This window comes from Athene noctua, chromosome 1 (genome assembly GCF_965140245.1).
Source record: "Athene noctua chromosome 1, bAthNoc1.hap1.1, whole genome shotgun sequence".
Taxonomy (NCBI): Eukaryota; Metazoa; Chordata; class Aves; order Strigiformes; family Strigidae; genus Athene; species Athene noctua.
This window is the reverse complement of record NC_134037.1, coordinates 710,064-734,031: the sequence shown is the minus strand read 5'-3', so window position 1 is coordinate 734,031 and position 23,968 is coordinate 710,064. Positions and strand designations below refer to the sequence as shown.

Here is a 23,968-nt window from a genome sequence, read left to right as displayed (position 1 = left end):
CTGCTGTGCAGGACGGGGACCCTCCGGGGGCAGGGAGGTGGCTGCACGTCTGCTGGGCCAGCGCTGACCTGGGCAACCCTTCCTGATCCCCCGGCAAGCATCTTCTGCCTCTGGGGACCGAACTCCCTCAGAATGTCATCTTTATCTTTTTCTTTCTGGCAACACGGGGCTATCGCACCGTGCTGAAGGGGCTTTTTCGTGCTTTCCTTAGAGACAAATTCATTTTTCTCTTGCTGGTGCGAGAAGATAATTCCCTAAATGTGCCATCTGTTCTGATAGCAGGGCAGCTTTGTTAACTGAAATCAGAATAAACCATTGTTCGCGTTGTTCCTGTTCTGTAGTATATTCAGGATATCATACAACTTCTCCATTAAGCTATCAATTACTATTTTTAGAATGAAACGTGTGTTTTATCATCAGAGTTTAAACGAAGGTGTGAAAATTTAAAGCAACAAAGGCTAGCAGAGGAAAAAAATGAGATGTTTTACCGTGGAAAAATGTATTTTAATGGAAAAAATTAATAACGTTACTTTTTATAGGGCAGCTATGGGATGAACAAGACAAATGGTAGTCTCTATCTGTGTGTTTAATAATTCTGCGAGAAAATTTGATCTGTGATTAGACGCTTGTTAATTCTTCCAACATATTAAAAATGTTAGCGTTACCTCCAGTATATTAAAAATGTTAGTGTTGCCACTGTTTCAATGTTATATTAACTAGTTTGGGCAGATCTTAGTAGTTAATGGAGAGTATTTATGCATTTCCTTCCTAGGCCTCAAGTATTTTTGTTGCTGTATCCTTCCATGTAGTAATTATTTACCCTGTAACGTTTTTTTCGCAGTGAGGGCCATGGGAAGTTGACGGTATTTTCAGTGAAAGCGATGTTGGCAACGATGTGTGGTGGTAAAATACTGGACAAACTAAGATGTAAGTATTTTCAAGCAAATCAAACCATTTTATCAAATATTTTGTTTCCGTTACTGGCCACGTATCTTTTATCGTGTGAAGTTCTGAATTCTAACTTTGCTTTTTCCACGCTCTCTGCGGGAGCCGAAGCTCTCTCCATTAAAGTTGTTGTTCCACATGCCATCTGGTGGCCATAAACCATACCGAGTTCCTTCCTGAGGAGGCCCTAACGACTCCATTTGTTTATTTTGAGATGCTTGGGCGCTTCTTGACATGTAAAACTTCAGGCCTGATTTTTCTGATAGTAACATCAAATGTGTTGCAATTTTCCCTGTTTTGAGGATGTTGGGGGGATTCGGTATATATCTTCTGCTTCATCTGATGGACTCTCTGCATCTTCTCATTCTGTAATTCCAGCTTCTCAGTTCTTATTTTTTGACTCTTTTTTAAAATCTTTTTTCATCAATCTTACTTCCTTTTTTTCTTGTTTCCACGAGACTTCTGCTGTATCAGTAGAGAATGAGCGATACCATAAGCATTGTTCTTGTCCCTTAGCAGTAATTCTTGCCCTTCTGTCTTTCTTAGTGGCAAGGTGTGCTGTTGTTATGGGTGTTTTTTCTTTTCATTTCCACCCTGAGAATTTGGGAAGTTAATCTTACAGTCAGTGCCCAACTTTACTGTTCAGGTCTTGCCATTTTCACCTTGCCCTAAATTCCCTTTAGGAAAATGATCTTGCTGTAATTCCTCCTAAAAAATCCTCCTAGTCTCCATGGGTGTCATTCACTGTAAATAATTCTTTAGACTTTCCTACATCATTAAGCTTCTCTATATTTGCTTTAAAACCAGCAATGTAAAATACTAGTGTGCTGAATTTAAACTACGTGACAGGGCCTGGAAAAAAGAGAGTGAGAAATCATTGCACGCACGTATTAATATTAAGGCTGCACATGTTTCAGTACCAGGAAATGCCAGGTATTTTTATCTGGTAGTAACTATACAATCCTCTGATTAGCACCAAAGCTGCAGGTGACTAAAGATTAGTGTGAAATACAGGGGACAGGCATCTATGACAGGATATTTAAGACTTCTTAAGTGTTCTTAACAAATGCATTACCTCTATAAAATATGCAAGATCATATACTGGAGGGAAAAGATGGAGACTGCTGGGTTTTTTTTCTCAGTAAAAAAAAAGACATTTTGGATTTAATTAGGGTTAAGGTTGGAGGAGGTTACAGTAGATGAGCTGTTCAGCACAGGCCTGGGACAGAAAAGGAGCATTATTTCTAGAATTAGCAAGACAAAACTGAAAAACATCAAGAAAATGGCAATGTGACCTTTTAGCGGAAAAGGCAATTAACCGCCGGAATCAAATGTTATAGGAATCAGTAAACTTCTGATGTTTTCAGACAAAGACCTAGATATTGTCTGGCAGTTATATTAAGCCTCAAGTTACTGACTCAAAAGGTGACTACTCAAGATGCTTTCACCTTAAGGATGCCTCCTTTAGTAGTCCTATTTAACAGGCGTGTCTGGTCTTAAAGCTGAAAATTTGTGCATTTAATGTGCTGTTCTCTCTCTTTCTCTTACAATGTCTCCTTTCCTTCATAGAAGCTGAAGCTCCCTTTGTTGTTTTTTTTTCTTATTCTATTGGCTCCCGTTTCCTTTACCACTGTAACTTTCTTTATAAAAACTCTTCACTGATGTTGATACACGTTGGAGGAAAAGCTTTTGCCCGCTTTCACGGGGTAGTGCTGCTGCTTATACTTTGTTATATCCTGGTGTCACGCCTTTTCCTTATTCTTGTGTCTTGGCAGCTGACCTTTAGTTGGCATTGTACTGCTGGGATCTCTCCTCCAGGATCTGCCGTCCCTTTTTTCTTGGTGCACTTCCTCTTTGGAGAATTTTTTCAAAGAGTGTGCGACTTTGTATCTGATGTGTTTTGGGCAGTAGCACTTCTGTCTTATTTTTTTAATTCAGTGTTAAAACTCTGTTCCTCTCCTTGCCTTTTCACCATGTCGCTCATGCTGACTTCCCTCCATCTGATCTTTCTGGGCTAATTCTCATGGCAGAGTTCTAACTGTTGACCACAGGTATTTAAAACTTGGGTTTGGGGGGGGGTTTTTTAGTCAGGTATAGTATCTTATGAGTCACCTGCGAGGGAAAAACATCTTTATCTGTAACAGTAATGCTGATTTCCCACTGCTCTATATTGTCGTGGTGTTTTTTTCACGTGCACCATCCGCTGTGGATGCTCCTGTCACTTATGGATTCTCCTCTGTCCCCTCATGTGCTCGTTGTTGCCTCTGCTTAATTGGAGAGAAAGTTAAAGGCTGGAACCACCTCACTGTGATTCTCTAAAACGCTCACAGTGCCACGTGCAAGGTCAGACACGGAGGCAGAGTCTCACCACGTGATTAACACAATTGTCTAGCGAAAAGGGGATTTTGGCCAATTTGGAATTGAGATTTTAGGAGTGTAGGAAATCTGTGCAGGAGGGAAAAGCTTTCTCTATACCAGGATCAGATTAGGCCGTTGACTCTTCAGACAAAGTTGTAGGAGAGCTTTCTGTGGAATGTGGGAGAAAATCTCAGGTTCAGGATAGCAGGATCTTGTAAACCTGCCAGGGGCAGAGGAGAAGAGAGGAAGTGTGCTGTATTGTTAGCAGCTGAAGTTTCTGAGTATCACCAGAACTCAAGGAAAGCAATAAAATAGCTGAACTATTAACTGTTGGTTGCCTGTCTTTCTGAAAACTTTCTAAGAGGAGAATGTCACGTGAAGTTTGGGAGGGAAGATGTGGGGAGCTGCAGGCCCCTACACACATTTGGGGCAAGTTGTTAGTAATAATGAATAGGATTAGTTGATGCCTGAATAAATGAGATTTTATTGTTGGGGGAAATGGCTTTTGTGATGGGATGCCTTATAAAACCACAGGAGTTCATTAAAGGAGGCCAAAAAAAAAAAAAAAAAAGGACTAAGAAAAGCAGTTTTGGCTGATACAGACTGCTTGGATTTCTGAAAGGCACTTGAGAAGGGCCCTTATCAAATGCTTAAAGACATTTAAAAGTTTGATGAAAGGGATGAAAAGTGGGGTCTGCGCAGGGGTGGAAGATTGGCTAAAAGGAACCCAAAAGGTCTATTGCTGTAAATGTATACTGATACTGGTGTAAAAGGTATATTGATACGAATGTATATTGAGATTGGTGGGTAGTGCTGGACTTAAACTGGTTTTAACACTGTCAGCAGTGATCTGGAAAAACACAGTGAAAGGTGACACTTTGATACACGGTAAATCAGTGTAGTAAAAGCTAAAATAGACTGAAGAGTTGTAGTATCATCCGACAACGCTGAGTAACTGTGAAATAAGATGGAAGGTGAAATTCAGTGTGAAGATATGTGAAGTGGTGCTTGCTGGAGGAGTGAAGTGTGAGCCTGATGTGATGATGCACAGGAAGGCGAGTAAGAAAGTTGTTGCTCCGGTGAGAGATCTCGGAGCTGTACTTCTGCAAAGACACTGGTGCTCTGTTTAGTGGTGGCTACACCACGTGTGAAACGGCACAGAGGGGAAGGACAGGGTGGAGAGGTAAAGGCTCTGTGTAAATCACACCAGTGGGTGCTGCTCTGGTGCCCCCGTCTGGCACCCTGCCCTTTCCAGGCCTGATGCATCTTTTCTGAGAAGATCAGCAAAAGCAGGGAAAGCTTTCTGTAGGGACAACTGGGTGGAGCAGGGTTCTTCCACCTGGAAAGAACCACGGTGGTGAAAGGCTAGTGCTCTGTAAAATCACGAGTGCCACGTTAGTGGGGAGTAGGAAACAGCTGTTCCTTACCCCTCCAGCGCGAGAGCTAAAGGGCAGCAACTGCAATTAGCAACAGACTGGAACAGCAAAACACAATGGCACTTTAAACTTTACCAGAGGATGTTGTCAGTATCAAATATTTACACCACTCGATTACTCCTTGAACCGGTTGCACTGAAGGCAAATTCATCAAAGGTTGCTGAAAGCACAGATAGTCTCAGCGAGCGAGGAACGTTCTGGGGGTCGTGCTTGCCTGAGCCATCTGCTCTCGGGATAAACAGACTTTTGATCTGATCTGCCTCAGCTGTTCTCATGCTCTTTATTTCTTCTTCTGATCATTATGAATATGCTGTCTTGTTTTGTTGGGTTTTTTTCCCCTTTCCTGCCTTTCCCACCTGTCTCCCTGATTACTGACCCATTTCAGCACTGAACTTCTTCTGTTTCCAGTTTGTTTGTTCCCCTGATTCCACCCCCACTCCTGTGCTGCCTCCTCTCACTTTCCCAAGCCCGCTCCCGGCTCCGCTCAGCTGGAACGCCAGCCTTGCTGCAAATCCTGGAAGTTGTAAATTATTTTTTTTTCTCATCTCATAATTTACATGAATGATAGTAACTTGGTCTCTGTACTTGCATATGAACAGGCTTTTTTTTTTTTTTTTTAAATTCTGAAAATGTGAACAAATGGAGTGTTTTTCAGTCCATACAGTGTCTGACAGCACATATGAAATGGGAGTTGTTCAATGATACCACTTTGCTGTCTCTAGAAAAGATCATTTCGTGTGCCATGACACTCCTTGCGAAGGAGTTCCTGTACGTGGTGTGCGAGGTAGGAGTTGTAAACCCAGCCCACTGCTAAGGACTTTGATTTTTATCATAGCTTTTTAAGCCCAAGAGACGCCATATAAAAACATCAAATTTTGTGGATTTGGATGGCTTCATTTTGGCATTCAAGTAGATGCACTGTGAAATAATTAGTGCTTCCTTCCATCTCAGCAAGTAAACTGCAAACAGAACTTCAAGTAAATCTAGACTGCATCCTGCTCACTTCAGGGGCTCTCTGACTTCTCTGAGGACTGGCTCTACCTGTGTGGTGTTCCCTGGCTCCCTCACCTCGCTAGTTCCTTCTCTCCTCTCACCATCTGACTCTGATTAAGCCTTTAGCGCTTACTGAAGCTGACCCTAAAAATTCATTCATTAATGTGTGCTAAATACTAAGTTTTTCACATCACAAAGGTTCTGAAAGTTAATCTGCTGTAGATGAATTAGCCTGATCGTGAGGTTTTGATTTTGGGGAGAGGGTATTTTGGTTTTTGGAGGAGAGGGGATAAAAGGGGGGTTATTTGGTTTGTTCCTAATCAGTGGACTGAGTAGCAGTAGTAATAGAAATAGTAATATGTGGTTTGTTGTGCTGTCACATCTCTTGAAACCGAACAAGGCCAGCGCATGATTTTATGCAGGTTTTCTTAAATCTCCTTTGTTTATAACACGTTAGGAGTTGCCACAACATCCGCTGCTCTGGTAGAGGTGAGGCTCTACCCTGTCCTGTCTCAGTCCCCCAGAGGTGAGGGGGGGTGCGTGGTCCCAGGAGGAACATGCACACACAGCCCCGTGGATCAGCACAGATCAACACCCACAGAACCATCTGGGTTGGAAAAGCCCTTGCAGCTCCCCCAGCCCAGCCATGACCCTCCCCCTGACCGTTCCCAACTCCCCCAGATCCCTCCGCGCTGGCTCAGCCCGACTCTTCAACCCCCCCAGGGATCCCGGGGACTCCCCCCTGCCCTGGGCAGCCCATTCCAACGCCCAACAGCCCCTTCTGCACAGAAATCCTTCCTCAGAGCCAGCCTGACCCTGCCCTGGGCAGCTTGAGGCCATTCCCTCGGGGCCTGGCGCTGGGGCCTTGGCTCCAGAGACTCATCCCCCCTCTCTGCCCCCTCCTGGCAGGGAGTTGCAGAGGGCCAGGAGGTCTCCCCTCAGCCTCCTCTGCTCCAGACTGAACCCCCCCAGTTCCCTCAAGCTGCTCCGTGTGAACACGAGCAGCACCAATGACCTGGTTCTGTTCCCCTCCTCCGCCTGACCAGGATGGAAGCCTGACAGCATAAATATAACAGATGTGCCCCTATGGATCCCTCCAGCCATTGGCGTTAAGTGCCCATGCAGTTAGTAGCTGGTCCTTGGAGCCCCTTGGATCCTCTGGTCTCTGCAGTATCTGTCACAGACTTAGGACCTCTCTGCTACCTTGCTCTCAAAGTCTAACCACTTAAATTTTCCTCCAAAAGCATCTTCACAACCTTGCAGGTGTCCAGGCGGTGTTATTAGGCCTCCTCAGTGTCTTACCTTCTCCGGGCTGAACGGCTCTTCCCTCAGCCTGTCCTCACAGGATGCATGCTCCAGCGTGCTGCCCGTCCTTGTAGCCCTCTGCAGAGCTCACTTCAGTTTGTTGTTCGTATTCTCTGTCTTTGATATTGGTGATTCTCCACAATTCTCTCATTCTGGGGAGTCCCAAAGCTGGGCACGGTACCTGGCAGAGGTCTAACAAGTGCTGAGCGGAGGAGGATAATCGCTCCCCCCTGTAGCTGAGCCGCTGGCTCGCATTCCCCCTGTGACCTCAAAACCCACAGGGACCTTCCCAGCAGAGCCGCAGCCCCCAGCCTGGATTGCTGCCGGAGTCTCGTCCTTCCCACCAGCAGGATTTTGCCTTTTTCTGGTTGGAATTTGCTGCAGTTCCTGCCGGGCTGCTCCTCCAGGCGGTGTGGGTGCTGCCGGGTGCAGGGGGGTCACCCGCTCCTCCCAGTCTGGGGCACCTCTCCCAGGTCCCGGCTGGGCGTGCGGAGCAGGACGTGTCCTGGGACAGATTCCAGCAGAAATCCACTTGTTATTGGCCTCCATGTAGATTTTGGCCCATTGTCCACCCCCCTCAAGCCCGATCATCCAAGCCGCTCCTTGCGGCTCACCCGTGCAGCCTCTGACATCCCAGCTTGGATACTGGAATGCTGTGGGGAAATAAAAAGTCAAAAGCCTTGCTCGAGTTGAGGTGAGTGATACCTACAGCTCCAGTCATCGTATCACAGAAAACAACCGAGCCGGCCGGGTGTGATTTAGCCTCGGCAGGTCCGTACCCACGGATCCCAGTCACCTTCTCTTTCGCGTACGCAGGAGCGTGCACAGGGATTTACCCCGTGATTCCCCCGGGAACCGACGTGGGGCCGGCTGGCCTGCATTTCCTTGGGTTGTCCTTTTGACTTAATAGAGACTTCAGCTTAATGCCAGCAACCCTACGCACACACATATCACCCCACCACCCTCCCCAGAAGCACAGTCAAACCGAGTTATCTGTTAAATTTATTTTCTTGGCTCTTGCTGATGTTAAACCCAATATATAACAAATATTTATGAATTTGTATGATAAAAATTGACAACTTGGTGGAAATTTGAGAGACACAGGATACACTCAAGGTGTATCCTAGACCCTAGAAAATGAGGGTGCCAGATTTTTATTGCTTTGTTTTTAACTTAATCAGAGAAATGGTAGAGCCTTCAGCTGAAGCTGTACAAAGCATCAGGCAGATCCTTGGTTGGAAAAGTCAGTTCTGGCAGTTTATAAGCAGCTGAAACGAGGCTCTCGGGGGAACTGTTGGACAGGTTTAACAGATAGTACGAGCTCTGTTCTTAACGTTGAAGTTTTACTACAAACATTTGTAAAAAGGAAACAGTGAGTTGCACAAGTAGCGTTTTGCATTGTTTTTTTGGGGGGACTGAGCAGTGGGGTTTTTGTAGTTTAAAATTTTTATTCTCTCTGGTTTAAAAAAAAAAAATAAATCATAGCATAGTAGCATTGAACTGAACTTTTAGATGAGAATTAAAGTATAATACCTTGTCATCAGGAAACGCTGTTGGCACATGCCTGTTGTGACCCTGAGGTGAGCTCTTGAGGAATTCACTGTTAGCCTCTGTTTCGCTCGAGGTTTTCTCTTTGCGGGTAATTTACTGCTCGTTAAAAGGGCAGATGACTCTATAATTATATCCTCCTAATCTTCATCTTTTCCAATTTCACTGGTAATTTCCCATGTGGAAGTTCCCCATGAAAATGAGTTCAACTTTACTTTGACTATAAAACCACTTTTTTTATGGCCTCAAGATATGGGTTAGTGGGGTTTGATTTTGGGTTGTAGTTTTTGTTGGGTTTTTTTTTTCAATTTACCCTTGATATAGCCTGTTCTATTTTATCTCACTTTCAATTTCTTTCCATAGCTTTAATTACTTTCTCTTTAAAATCATTTAAAGCTTGCACACTGTTCAGTTCAGATTAATAGACTGTATATACCCAGAAGATTTCTGTCCTTTTTTAAATACAAGTACTGTCATGTTCCAGTCATGTTCTGCCAGTCCCACCTTGACAGGTTTATTATTAGACCTTCAGGTTTTGTGCATGTGCCAGTTCCCAGTTCTGGAGGGATTCTGATCTAGAATGGATCAGGATTCTGGAGGTTTGGCTCTAGTTTTAGCTGCTTCCATAGTTTTCATTTGTGTGTATTTTGATCCTGGCTTTTCTTTCCACATTCAATTATCAGGTTAAATTTATTTTTTCTGTTTGGCTTAATTTTCTAAAATACAGCATTTCCCCTGATCCCCATTTCTCTCTTTTTATTTTTTATTTTTAATTTTTTTTATAGAATCATGGAGTGGTTTGAGTTGGAAGGGACCTTAAAGCTCATCATCCTCCCGTATTCCTAATATGCCTTAGAAGATCATTCAGCAAGGGCTCCAGACCTTCACTTCAAGCTGTTTAGCCAGTGATAGAAATTCCAGACAGCTTCATCACCCTTAAGCTGGATATTGCAGGCTTCTTCGTGAGCTTTTTTGTTCAGGAGATTGGAATAATTTCTCTGGTTTCCTAGAAATACGCCTTTCTGAAATAGTCTTTTTAATTTTTTTAATGGATGTAGTTTTGATCACTTAAATTAAGCTTATTTTCTGTCAACCTATCAGTTTTGATGTTTAATTACTGATGGTGTCTTCAGTAACCTCATAGATGATTCAGCGTTAGTGAAGAGTATTGTTATCTGCTGCGTCTTGGAAAATTTTAGACCTTACTAACGTTATTGCTCTTATTAGAGAAACCTCCTTTACAGAGTAATCTGACTCTGCAAGTCGCTCGGAGACACAGTTCTGCTGTTCGAGATTTTTTTTTTTTTCCCCCCCAAATTTTTGATCCCAGGACAGTTCTGCTTTATCTGCGTGCAGCTGCCCTAATATTTTACACGACATCATTTTCTTATAATGCTGCCTCCACATCTGCTCCTGTATTTTCACCTTTCCTGAGTCCTGAGGGCTGGGCCTTGGCGGGGTGGATCGGCTGGGGCAGAGGGTTGGAGCGGAGCTCTGGCGGGGTTAGCAGGGCTCCAGAGCAGGAGGCTCAGCAAATGTCCCACCATCCGCATGGCAGGGGAGTGACAATACCTGAAAAACGCCCCTGGGACCCCCCCTCCCTCCCGTTCTGGTTCTGGATATACCCGGGATTGCTGAGCATCTGCCTCTCTTCCGTGTCAGAAACACGCTTCGCCCCACATAGCTCATGGAAAAGCACACCTTGTCTCCTCACAAGCGTTTTTCTCGTGCAAGGACAAAGGTTCTTCAGTGTTGGGAGCAGATGAGCTCAGATTTCCTCCCCCCCATCCACTGGGCTGCGTGGCCCCTGCGCCTGAGCCGTGGAGATGGGGGTTGCACCCCGGTCCCTGGCTGCTCTGACGCTCCCCTGATGCTGTGTCGCTCCAATCCAACACCTTGGTGGGCACCCCATTGACCAGGAGCTTTACCAGTTTTGACTTTGATTCTTACAACTCTTGTTTTTAATTCTAGGAGTATCCTCTAGGAGGATTTTATGTAATTTTATTTTGAAGGCGTCAGCTTGAAGATGCCCTGTTCTGTAACTTCTGCAATGCCTCCTGGCCTCTGCTTCCTTGTGTTACAGTTACTGCACTGGCAGAATCTTTTCTCGAGGTGGGATGCAAGAAACAGGAAGGTTTATCTCCCAGCATGTACATTCAAATACACTCGTTTATGAATTTTATCTTGACAGCAAGCAATAAGAAATGATGTTCAGAATAAAGCAAACGTTTCTTGGGATTTAAATGGCTTGAAATAACTTTTTGCTTTTCTGTAGTAAGCACATATTTACTGTAGGGTTTTATTATATTTTCTTGCAGATATTTTCTCTCAAATATCAGATTCAAATGGACTAATGATATTTACAAAGTTTGATCAGTTTTTGAAAGAAGTTCTAAAACTTCCAACAGCTGTGTTTGAGGGGCCTTCTTTTGGATACACAGAGCATTCTGTACGGACCTGTTTCCCACAACAAGTAAGCGTTAACAAAACAGGAATTGTTTGTATTGCTCGTTAATATAGTGCTTTTCTCTGAAGTCCACTGGCTGCGGCGGTTGTAGTTTCTGTGGGGTTTGGAGGGAGGGGGTTGGGAATATGGCTGTATAACCTAAGCAGCTTTAAGACAGTCAGAAAATTGAAATAGTATGTCTAGGCTTTAGGCAACTAAAGGATTTTGCATAATTTTAGCTTGTTCCCCCTCCTTGAAGGCACATCTGCTCCCCGTCAGAAGAACAGCAAGGATAACCTATTACTTTTCCAAAACATGAAACACAGCATTTTTGCTATTTTCCCTTGATTCTTTTTTTTTTTAAAGTATACTATAGCCATATAGTATAGTATACTATTTTAATAGTATACTATTTAAAAAAAAAAAAAGCTTTCTCACTGTGTTAAGAGTATTAGTTTCAACAAATCCCTTGTGCGTTGGTTGGGTCTGTACAAAACAAATATGGTGTGTACACGCAGTTTATTTTTAAATCTGTTTCACTGTTGTGCTTATTGGTATAGCTGTCTTTTCCAAAATATTGCCGTTACATGTAATGTTTGGAGTAGATGTTGTAGTAATAATCTTAAAAGAGCTTTGATTTCTTTATACATTTCAGTTGTAATTTAATTGTTCCAGGGATTTGTTTCTAATTTGAGATCATGTAAATAGTATAAATAATCCTTACATTGACTGTAAACATGAACGTAGATAATCTTAGCCCTAAAATTAAATGTTTGACTCTGGTCACGATTATGTTCTGGAGGAAATATTTCTGAAGTATTTAGATTTAGAATTTATAGTCTCTTTTGCTAAATTTAAGTTAATTAGCAATTAGTATATTTGAAATGCTGCACAGTAAGAAGCAGGCTTTGATTTAGGAAATGATGAGGGCTCCAGCTCTTCTGTGAGTTACTGAGGTCAGAGATTTTATTTTACTAATAGTGTAACTGAGGAATTCTTTTTTCTGTTTCCACGCGGGCTGAGGCATCCGTGGGCCGTGGCCGTGCGCCCCCTTTCCGTTCCGTCGCTGGAAGCCGTCTCGCGCGCAGGGAAACGGAGCCAGGCGCGGGGCCTGCGCATGGGCCGCTGCCGAATGCAAAGCTCGGCCTCCCGGCGGAGCTGCGGGAGCCAGGCAGCGGCCTCAGCTCCGGTTGTCTGCGCGGGGAACGGGGAGGGGGTTGGTTTGGTTCAGATCCCTGTGCCCTGGGAGTGACCCTTCCCTTACCCGTAACGGGCGGCTGGTGCGGCCGGAGAGGCTTGGGCAGTGGACTGAGGTTTCTAAGGTGCTGGATGCAAATCTTGCCGTGGGAGCCAAGTGAGGTACCGTAACTGCCCGTGAACAGGAGCCAGAGTGTGCCCAGGGGGCCAAGGAGGGCAACGGCATCCTGGCTTGTGTCAGCACCGGCGTGGCCAGCAGGGCCAGGGAAGGGATCTGAGCCCTGGGCTCGGCACTGGGGAGGCCGCCCCTCGATTCCTGGGTTCAGTTCTGGGCCCCTCACCCCAAAAAGGCCATTGAATGACTCGAGCGTGGCCAGAGAAGGGCAACGGAGCTGGGGCAGGGTCTGGAGCACAGGTCTGCTGGGGAGCGGCTGGGGGAACTGGGGGGGTTCAGTCTGGAGCAGAGGAGGCTGAGGGGAGACCTCCTGGCCCTCTGCAACTCCCTGCCAGGAGGGGGCAGAGAGGGGGGATGAGTCTCTGGAGCCAAGGCCCCAGCGCCAGGCCCCGAGGGAATGGCCTCAAGCTGCCCAGGGCAGGGTCAGGCTGGCTCTGAGGAAGGATTTCTGTGCAGAAGGGGCTGTTGGGCGTTGGAATGGGCTGCCCAGGGCAGGGGGGAGTCCCCATCCCTGGGGGGGTTGAGCAGACGTGTACACGTGGCGCTCAGGGACAGGGTTTAGTGGTGGCCTGGGCAGTGTTGGGTTAACGGTTGGACTCGATGATCTTAAAGGTCTTTTCCAACCTAAACAATTCTATGATTCTGATCTGCACGTGGCTTGCCTGCAGCATGTCTTAGTGCTTTTTGACTTTGGCTCCCATGAACAATAAAGCTAATTTTTCATATTGATTCACTTTTAGAAATTCCCTTGCTCTAACTTTATTCAGCAAAACAAAATCCCTAGTGTAAGGCCAGGTTTGTAGAGACTGGTAATGGTCTATTTAATTACTTCAGATACACACCATACCCCAAGACAGTTCTTTCATTTACTTCACAACGTTGAAACAAACAGGTCCTGGGAAGTAGATGGATAATCTGTCTTTAGATCTAATTCCATTTTCTTATGCCTCCCAGATCTGAAAATATGCTTCCCAGAGGTACTTCTGTGATATTCTCGTTTTACAGCCCTCGTTTTGCTGAAATACTCTCCAGATGGCACTGGTAAAGCTGTGGGGTTTCAGACTTTGGCATTTACATGACGGACATATAAGTTACATCTGTACTAGTTAAGTAAACAGTGCCTTGAGCTGTTCTGTGGTCCGAAGGCCAACTGGAATGGTCTAACCACGTCCATGCTATTAAACTCTCTTATTCCCTCAAGCAGGGTGGTTACATGGAAACTGTGCATTAAAAATGATCCTAGCTGATATTAACACTCGATCTGGATGCTGGAATCACTGGGGAGAGCGAGTGGTTAGACCAGGCCCGGGTTTAATATAACATAAAAGCATTCATGATTGAGTTTCAGTGCCAGGAACATTCCCTAGTGTTATTTAAGCTACCAGGAGATAAATCCTTCCTGGCCAGCTGTGGTTCCTGGCTGCCCACGGAGGGCCTGGTTCTGGGAGCCACTTCTTTCACTTGCCAAAGGCGAATGACTTACTGCTGTCCGAGTGGTGAAAGGGCAGATGGGCAAAGCGTCCGCGATTGTACATGCTCCATAACTCTGTTTCATTTCTTGGATCACAGATGGAATAATTCAAACTTGTTGCCCACGCAAAATGGGAGTTTATTGGGATGCTTGTGACAAGAGCTGCACTTTTTGTGATGGCTTCCAGATGTATAGCGAGCTTCCAGTAATAATTTACTATTCTAGGTCAAGTGGGGGCTTCCACAGATGTAAGAGATCACGTTATACTTTTCTTAGGACTTTTGTTCACTTGGCTACTGCGAACATTTGTCAGAGATGTTGTGTCACCGTGCCAGTCCCTGCCTTAGTCAGAATCCCCTGCGGGGATGGCACGGCCTGGCCTGCCGCTGCGGAGGTGTGTCTGTTTTCTCTCTCATTTACAGAGCAGTTTCATCGCAGGGTTTCTACTGAGCTGAGAAGTTCACTTCGGAGACTTGGCAGCCAGGAGCTTGGCTTCTCTACCTTCGAACTGCACATTATTCTGTTGAAACTCAGCAGCACAAACTATCCAAGCAGGCCTAGCTGGGCGTTGACTTGTGGTGCCTGACAGAAAGCTTTGCTAAAGCACTGGCTGCCTTGGGCTTGCCGGAGGGCATGGCTGAGAGCTGACCTGCTGCACAAGCTTAACAGTGGCCGAAGGATGCTCAGGGTGCAGAGTCTTGTTAAAGCCAGGAATAAGGATGGATTTACTAAGGACAGGATAGCCTCGTGTCTAAAGGACGGTGTAAGCGTGCTCTGGTGGAGTTGCAGTTTAAGCACAAGGTGCAGGGCACTTACAGATACAGGCGGGGCCCAACACAGCTGCTTGGATCAGTGTAACTTGTTTTGATCTCTGTAGAGTTAAAAGTCATATATCTTTGTGTTGGCTCAGGGGATGTGGTTTTGTGCCAGTATTTTGTGGGGAAATATATGCATTAACATCTTGTTGAAACAAGCATGTTGGCAGTGTAACAATAAAACTGGCTGAGGTTTTGCTATTGAAGCAAGCCTGTGGCGGTGTTCTAAAGAGAAGAATAGCCCCTGCACCCGCCTGCAAGAAGATCTGAGACTGCAGAGCTGAGACAAGTAGGAATGCTGACAGCAATTGGTAGAAACAATTAAAATGGGATAGAGGGTAGGCAGGTGATTACAGAGAATCTCATTATAGAAATGCATTTGTTCTCCTGGGGAGCATTTGACCCTCCCGACTGGCTGTGCCTTCACATTTACTAATTTTCAATTTATGTTCTTGGAGTTTGGAAACTGCTGCCAGATTATTTGTTTTTGCATCCCACATGGTGACTGAGTGATGTTTCTGCAGTTGCTCCATGGTTGGGTTCTGAACCCAGTACAAAATGTTAGACCAGCTACAAGAAAGGGCTTTATCTGGGCTCCTTCTCTGACACATTCATAGTTTCTTGGAGGAGACTGCTGTTTGCTTTCCCGTCAGCTCAGCCGTTACCGAGAATTCCTGTGCCCAGAGAGAAGATGTAGCAGGGATAATTGTCACGTCCCGCTCAGAGCAGGGAGACAAGTGACTCACATTCGTAAATCCCCAGCAGAGGGGACAATGGAGAGACAAGTCTCCAAGTCCAGACATTTATTAACTGCCCACGATGTACTAATTGGGCACACGATAACTGGCTGAGTATATAACGAGTTGTGGCAAGCAACCCAGTGTGCCTTGTGTTGCTTAATGCAGTGAAGGGAAAGGGGGAAAGGGAAGGGGGGCGATGGAGGGAACAGAGGGACAGAGATCACTGCTCTGGGTTCCTGCCTCGACCCCGCCAGCGAGGGTTCCAGGAGGCATCTGCCTTCTTCACTTCACCCTCTGAGCCCCTCTCCTCGCCCCCCCTCAGGTTATACCCCCTCTCCTTGGGTCCGTCCCCATGGTCGACCCACACACCTACTGTCCCATGGGTGGGGAGGGGTCAGGTGTTCCCTGGGCTGATGTAATTAGCATGAGCTCGTTAGTCTCCGTTAGCACATTCGGGTGTTCACTTTACCACCCCTCCCTGGATGAGGAAGCCAAGGTCGCTGCCCGGACAGACGCCCCTTGAGACCTGAGCAGGTGCCCCGGAGCAGAACCGTCCTGTCCCCACAGGGCTCCCTGCCCCTCCAGCTGCCTCCGGTGTTACTGGGGCAGCTGATCCGCCCCGGCCTCCCCCCGCCCCGGGACTGGAGTTTCATTCCTTGGGAGTGTTTGAGACGGTCTCAGCTCGGAGGCCTCCACCCCCCGCTGTCCTTCAGCTCTCGCTCAGGCTGTTTCTCAGGCCGTGTCTCCCACAGGCCTGTTTCTTCCCGGACATATTCGTACACGTTGTCTCTCACAATAATGCTGATGGTTATTTTTGATCAATTGGTTTCAAAATATCCTACCTGTATGAGTGAAAAAACCCCGAAGCCTCTGTCCCTGCTGCCCTCTCATGAATTACATGGAAGTGACATCACTCCATGCACGGGCTTCAAGAACCAAAAAGGTTCTCACTGCTTAACGGGGAGCAGTTTTTTTCTCTGAGGAACAACCTCGTCTGTAGCAGAAAGAAGCCTTCCTGTTAGGTTTAGGTTCTCCTTCTGCCACTGTGCGTGTCACGTATCACTGTCTGATCACAGTCACAGAATCACAGAGCAGTTTGTGTGGGAAGGGACCTCAAAGCCCCTCCAGTGCCACCCCCTGCCCCGGGCAGGGCCACCTTCCACCAGCCCAGGTTGCCCAAAGCCCCGTCCAGCCTGGCCTTGAGCCCTTCCAGGGAGGGGGCAGCCACAGCTTCTCTGGGCAGCCTGTGCCAGGGCCTCACCCCCTCACAGGGAGCAATTTCTGCCTCAGATCTCATCTAAATCTCCCCTCTCAGATTAAAACCATCACCCCTTGTCCTGACACTACAGGCCCTGGTAAATAATCTTTCTCTGTCTTTCTTATAAGCCCCTTTCGTATACTGAAAGTAATATCCCCAGAGCTTTCTCCAGGCTGAACAACCCAAACTTTCTCCCTCAGAGAGGTGTTTTAGCCCTCTGACAATTGTTGTGGCCTCCTCTGGCCCCGCTGGAGCAGGTCCGTGTCCTTCTGCTGTTGGTGCCCCAGAGCTGGACCCAGCCCTGCAGGGGGGTCTCCCAGAGCGGAGCAGAGGGGGAGAATCCCCCCCGGCCCTGTGCCCCCCCTGCTCTGGGGGCAGCCCCGCACACGGGGGGTTTCTGGGCTGCCAGCCCCCATTGCCGGCTCACAGGCAGTTTTCCATCCACCGACCCCCCAAGTCCTTCTCCTGGGGGCTGCTCCCCATCCCTTCACCCCCAGCCTGGATTTGTGCCTGAGATCGCCCCGACCCGTGGGCAGGACCTTGCCCTGGGCCTTGTTGAACTCCATGAGGTTCACAGGGTCCCACCTCTCCAGCCCGTCCAGGTCCCTCTGGATGGCACATCCCTTCCCTCCCGCATGTCACCGCCCCACACAGCTCGGTGTCATTGGGGAACTCGCTGTCAGTGCCTCAGTCCCACTGCCCGTGTCATTGGTGACCATATTAAATAGTACCAGTCCCAGTACAGACCCTTGGGGGACACCAGTCATTCTGATTTCCACATGAACATTGGGCCGTTGACTCTATGGACACAGCCATCCAGCTAGTTCCTCATCCATCTAACAATCCACCCAAAAAACTCATGTCTCTCCAGTTTGGTGGCCAGAAAGCTGTGCTGGACCATGTCAGAGGCCTTACGGAAGTGCAGGCACATGCCACCCGTAGCGCTTCTCTTGCCCACTGATGCAGTCATGTCGTAGAAGCCCTTGATTAGTTGGGCATGAGTTGCCCTTCATGAAGCCCCGCTGGGTGTCTCAAATCACTTCCCTGTCTTCTGTGTGTTTCAGCATGTTTTCCAGGAAGATCTGCTCCGTGAGCCAGCAGTGTGCCCGGGGGCCAAGAAAGCCAACGGCCTCCTGGCTTGGATTAGAACTGGTGTGAGCAGCAGGAGCAGGGAGGTGACAGTCCCCCTGTGCTCGGCACTGGTGAGGCCACACCTGGAGGTTGTGTCCAGGTTTGGGCACCTCAATCCCAGAGAGATCTGGAGGGGCTGGAGCGAGGGCAGAGGAGGGCAACGAGGCTGGGGAAGGGCTGGAGAATCAATCCTGTGAGGAGGCAGGGCAGGAGCTGGGAGTGTTCAGTGTGAGGAGGAGGAGGCTGAGGGGAGCCCTCATCCCTCTCTGCAGCTCCTGACAGGACATTGCAGAGAGGCTGGGGCTGGGCTCTGCTCCCAGGGGATCAGGGACAGGACAAGAGGGAACGGCTGGAAACTGCCCCAGGGGAGGCTCAGGCTGGGCAGGAGGAGAAAATGTTTCCCAGCAAGAGTGGTCCGAGAGTGGCACAGGCTGCCCAGGGAGGGGGCAGTCCCCATCCCTGGGGGGGTTTCAGGGCCGTTGGGATGAGCTGTGGGGGATGTGGGGTAGGGGAGAACTTTGTAGAGTCGGGCTGAGGGTTGGACTCGCTGATCCCGAGGGGCTTTTCCAGCCTGAGTGACTCTGGGATTCCATGACCTTACCAGGCAGGGAGGTGAGGCTGAGTGGTAGTTCCTGGGGTGCTGCTTTTGACACTTTTTAACAATGAGTGTGATGTCTAATGGATCCTTAGTCTTGTCTCTGGAGAACTTGTCTGTCTGTGAGCAGTGCTGATTGTTTGGAGTAGCCTTCATGCTCCTGTATGTGAAGCAGTATGAGAGATGAGCACCAAGGCAAGACTGGGAACCTTGGAGGCATTTTTATAAAGTTGTACAATCCCTATCCAAGTAAGCAACTTGGTAATTATGTTGAGATTTGAAATGTGCAATCTGCACATCAATTCTGGATGCTGCTGCCTCTTACCATCACTAGCAGCATGGTTCCTGGCTGTGCGACAGCCCTTCCTGCTCCCAGACATCACGTACCACAGTCGGTTAACTCACAGGTAAAATCTGTCGCTCTCCTCTCAGAGCTCGGCCTTACTGCTTTGTGCATTTGTTAAAAGACTTTGGATTTCTTCACCCGTAGCGAGGGGGAGGCAGGTTGCCTGTGTGTAGTTATTAATAGCCCGAAGGCTGCCGTGGCTCTGCGGAGGAGGGAGGGCTGAGCTCGCCAGGCGAGATCCGGGCGTTCGCTCCTCTCCAGGTACAGCCTCTGATGTCGGGGCTGGCAAAGGAAATTCTTGGACTCTCTTGTAGGAGCAGTTAACTATTCAGGAAAAGCATTTCACTTACCAAGCAGAGAGACTGGAACAAGGACACCTTATAAAAGCTAGAAGAAGGAAGATTAAATATTTCTTAGAATTTTCCTAAATGGTAACTGGGGTGGATAATTATAATTCCATATTATCTCTCCAGGGTAGTTAGCTGCAGAGGTTTTAGCTGTATGTATTTGCCCCTAATCATGAAAATATTGGTACTTTATATATAAACCTTCTCTTTAATTAGAAACAAAACAAAACCAAACCCCAGACAACGCACACCCAAACCAAAAAGACCCCAAACAAACGCCACCTTTGGGAGTGAAAGCGCCAGTGAGTTTCTCAGCTCGCAGGACACCGGCCTGGCTTTCCCGCAGCGCTGCTCCCCCTCCCTGGGTGGGTGCCTCTGTGCTGAGGGCACCAGGACGTGCCGCCTGACCAGCTGGTTCTGCCTGGAGACGTGCCGAAGCACCTGAGCTTATTGCGTGCCACAGCCAGCGAGTTCCTTCTCTGGATCCGCACCATCCTTAGCTGGTTTTCTTACCAGTTATCTCCATCTGTTTGTGTTTGCAGCAGATACTTTCTCTTGCTCACTTGAATTTCAAACCTTAGAAAATATTACTTTTAACATGCCTGACCTCCTCCTCCTAATGATTTCGTTTCAGTTTCATTTTTATTGACGGTTGTTGAAAATCTTAGCCTAGTTCTCCCCTTGCCTCTTTTTTTCTTATTTTGCCTTTAAAAAAAATAATTATTTACTATATGGTTCATGTATGAGTATTAGCTGTAATTACTGTTTTACGTGTGTCTGCTTTTTTCGGTGCTGTGCGTATGTCTGAAACGCTGTTTCCTACACTGTTAAATAACCTCCACTCACGTTTGCTCTATTCCTCTTCAAAACAAGAATCTTCAACGGCAGCTCGGGAACCAACCCTGACTGACTGCTCCTCCATTTCCTGGAGTTTTCTGTTCATCTCTTTATCATTTATTTCTATTATTCTATTTATTTATTTCTATTTATTTATTATTCATTGTATGACTGTGTCATGTCTATGCTAATACCTTCTTTGTGGTGTTACTGTTTGCCTAATATAGATTGAAACTCCCTGAGCAAAGAAGTGGTGATTTTGATCTCTTTAATGGCATATGAAATATTCCTGGTAGTCAGAAGTTGAGTCAGAGAGAGGTTTTAAGGCTTTAGTAGTTTTTGGTGTATAAAATTGAAATTTTTCTTATAATTAAGTTCTATTTCTCTTTTCTTTGCAGAAAAAGATCATGCTAAACATGTTTTTAGACACGCTGATGGCCGATCCACCTCCTCAGTGCCTTGTGTGGCTGCCTCTCATGCACAGACTTGCCCATGTTGAAAATGGTAAATGCAATATTTTCTTGTTCAAAACATCTGGTCAGAGGAGGGTTGCTGTTCAACATATGTAAATATACTGTCCTTTCTCACGTAAGGAAGCGCTTAATGCCTTCGTTGTTCCCACTGTAACGCTCTTAGTCCCAGAGCATTTAAGCCCAGACTTTTGTTGGAGTGAAAAGTGTTCTATGCTTCTGGGTGAAGACCAGTTCTTTATGAAATCCTCAGCGACAGTGCAAAACAAGATTGGGTTTAGAGTTCCAACGTCACGAGTAGTGGGAGATGGAGAAGCAAGCGACAGAAAAATTATATTCTCTAAATGTTCATGTTTATTCTGAACCTTTTAAAAAACCTTTGCTTGCTGAACTATGCTTTGACATACGCTTTCAAGTGCTAACTCCCAAAGATTTTGGTACCCATTCAAATGTCTGTCTGGAGCCACATTTGAGCACATGAGTCACTTCAGTGCTCGCTATGGGAGGCAACTGCTGAGCTCCTCTCACTTCCAGACCTTTTCTTAGCTAAAATTTCCTGGGTTTACTGCCTATGGAAAGTATTTAAGGAGCATTAAGGGATGGAAAAGTGAAGATTAACAGTGAGAAAAAGTGATGAAAGAATCATCTGGCTGAGAGGGCTTTGTGGAGTTCAGGGAAGCAAAAAGGTTTCCTGCAGAAGGTTGTTTCAAAACCATTTGTTGTTTTTAACGGCCAAAAAAGTGGTGTGTTTGCTCGTACAGTTGCACACAGCACATGTTTATAATGTTTTGTATGTGAATTCTAGACAAAAAAACACAACTTTTTTTTTTTTTCTTCACCCATATATTAAATTAACATTTTTTTTCTTCACCCGTATGTTAAATTTCATCTTTTGTTTCCTTCCCTACAGAGTAAAATCATCTTCCCATCCTTCAAAACCCCTGCCCTACTAGTTGTTACCTCCTCTTCCTCTTGATGCATTTATAGTCATTTCTAGACTTCTTCCTTTTAAGACACAGGTCGATCAGCTCTAGACTCTTGGTTTTGCCCAGCTGTTTACAGGCACAGCTCGGCAGGCTGTCTCTAGCTGAGTTTTCTTGATTTATATTCCGTTCCCTGGTTCCTGACATTTATGCCTGTGACACAGTTCAGTATTGCTGCCATTTTGATATGCTGGGTTTTGGCATTTGTTTCATTGTCTTCTCTTGATCCTCTGGCAAAGCATATCTGGTTGTGAATTTAATCTGCATTTGTTCAGCAGTGAACAAGAATGGAATTGGGCCTTTTCTTCTTTATTGCAACAGAAGAGAAGGTGAATTTCCCGATTGCTCTGCATGGTTATAGACCTTTCCTGATAACTCATTAAAAAGCTGATTTTTTAAAAGAATGTGGAGGGGAGCAATTTCGTGGAGATAAAATCTTACAGGAAAACTTACCAAAAGATGAGGAGGTTGATCTGGTTAGAATATTGGGTGAGCTACAGTACTGCAGTGTCTCTCCATCCGTATGTGACAGGCTGCCCGAAGAGAAGGGCAGCAGCAGCTTCTCGCTTTCTTCTTCTTCCTTTATCCTCTTCCCCTTATAAACTCATACTTCAAGAAAAGCACAGGGGGTGGGATAAATACGGTAAGGAAACAGGCAATAAAATTGTTAATATGAATTTCAAGTCAGGATAGAATTGCACAGAGCTCAGGCAAGGGTGAACTGTTTAAACGTAATGTTTGGACAGAAGTGAACTGGTGGAAAGATCTGGAGATAATCCAGAGCCTGATCTTTCGTCTGCCTGAGAGCACCTGAAGGCCATTACTGGACACCCAGATTACTCTCGTAGGTTAGTGCCTGCATTCCTGTATTCTCTGGCAGCTTCTGTTGCCTGCACTGCTATAGCAGGCAGCTCCCAGCCATCTGCCCTGGGAGCACTGGTCTAAGTGCCCGTTTTTTGGACACTCTTTTCCAAGCAACCAGGGGTTCTCCCCATTCATCTCTTCAGCCAACCAGCCCCCGGGTTTAATCCTACATTACACACAGGAGCCTTGTTACACATAGGCTTAGCATTCAGATAACTTGATAGGATAATTTTGAATGTTTGTGGCATTAAAATTATGTTTCTCATTCTTATCAGTGTCTTCGCCAGCTGCCTCTCAAGCTGCTTGCTGAGTTAAGTTGCCATCAATAATTTGTGCCAGTGTTCTTGCCCTCTAAGGTTACTACTATTTTTTTCTTCCTGAGAAACTTTTATTCTGTCACAAATGGTATTTTTGCTCCAGAGTCAGGCAACAATTTCTCTGTCTGGTTAAAAGAGCTGATGAGAAATCATTGCAGCTGATGTACAGGGGTGTGTAGGAAGCCACAGCGGGCTTAGCAGGTGGGAGAGATCAAGTCTGCATTATGTCCCTACAGCAAAAGAAGTTAAGGGAGACTTGGTGTCGGGGGCCTGACTGCGGGAAGGTAAAAATAGCAAACTTGAAGGATAGAGACAGTAGAAGGAATGAGCTTGGGATTACTGGGACATGTGGTAGGAAAAGAAATGTTGAAGGAACACGCAGCTTCGATTGTAGATGTGCCCGCTAGGGAAAAAGGGAGCCAGAAGCTTTTCTAGTCTGAGGTCTGGGACAGGACATACGCAGGAGTTCACTGTTGCTGTGGAGCTGGGTTGAATATCTCCTATTAAATGGGCATTTTCAGTGTTTTAAAAGCAGAAGATGGAAGGTGTGCAGCTTGTGCTGACAATGGCTACTGCTGTGGGTTCTGTGACGAAATTAATACGAGGTTACTTTGTAAGGGTTGTGTAGGTTTTAATATCTGCATATATTAAAATGCCATAAATTTTGTTGAAATGCATGACTGTAGAGGAGGTTACAGAAATGCCGCTCTCCTCTCAATTGAAAGCTTTTCCAGAACATAAGCAAAGCCATGAAAGAAACAGAAATCAATGCTGATTTAAAACAGGACCATCTTTTATCTGGGCATGGTGGTATGTTGGACTAATGCCTTCAGTGAGGTTTTTGTCAGCCTTACAAGCCAGGCAAAGCCAATCCTCTGATGCGGAGGAGAGCGTTGGCCACAAAGATGCTCTAGTCTTCCCCCATTATTGCTTGGGGGCTGCTGCCCCCAGCACGTATTTCTCTGAGACGTTGCCTCCACGTCTAATCCTGACCAGGCCTTCAGTGCTGTGCTCTCGTCAGGACTGGCACGGTGGGAACTTCAGCACTGGGTGGGGTCGGAATTGGCATCTCCCCGTGGCCATCTTAGAGCCCAAAGCTGAGTCATCAGGTTCCCAGACGAAACACTGGAGTTGTTTCACAAAGTGTTCCACAATTATTAATAGGGTTTAAATTTCAGACATTGATTTGGGCCCTTAATGAATTTGGTACACTCGGTTTTTTAGATTTTAAGCTACAGCTGGCCCCTGTGTTTCAGCACTGTGCAATTTCTTAGTGACAGGTTCTCACATCCAGCATAAACTAAGATCAGCCTCCGTCACAACGGGGACAGTAGCCCTGAGAGGCACCCAGACACGGGAGCTTGCTCCACTAGGGCTGCTGCTGAAGGTCT

The 23,968-nt window shown here is 46.4% G+C and overlaps 1 protein-coding gene across 7 annotated transcripts in view; it reads left to right on the top strand.

The window, feature by feature from the left end:
- The window catches only part of DTNB (dystrobrevin beta), a 207,283-nt gene that overhangs the window by 28,235 nt on the left and 155,080 nt on the right, over window positions 1–23,968 (top strand). For all 7 annotated transcript variants that reach the window (XR_012632627.1, XR_012632626.1, XM_074895241.1 and 4 more), the window contains exons 6-8: window positions 842–927; window positions 10,904–11,058; window positions 20,342–20,447. Coding sequence is in view for 5 of the 7 variants with exons in the window: in XM_074895241.1 (XP_074751342.1) it covers window positions 842–927; window positions 10,904–11,058; window positions 20,342–20,447 (347 nt within the window). In the remaining 2 variants the exon portion in view is untranslated. The remainder of the gene's footprint in view (window positions 1–841; window positions 928–10,903; window positions 11,059–20,341; window positions 20,448–23,968) is intronic.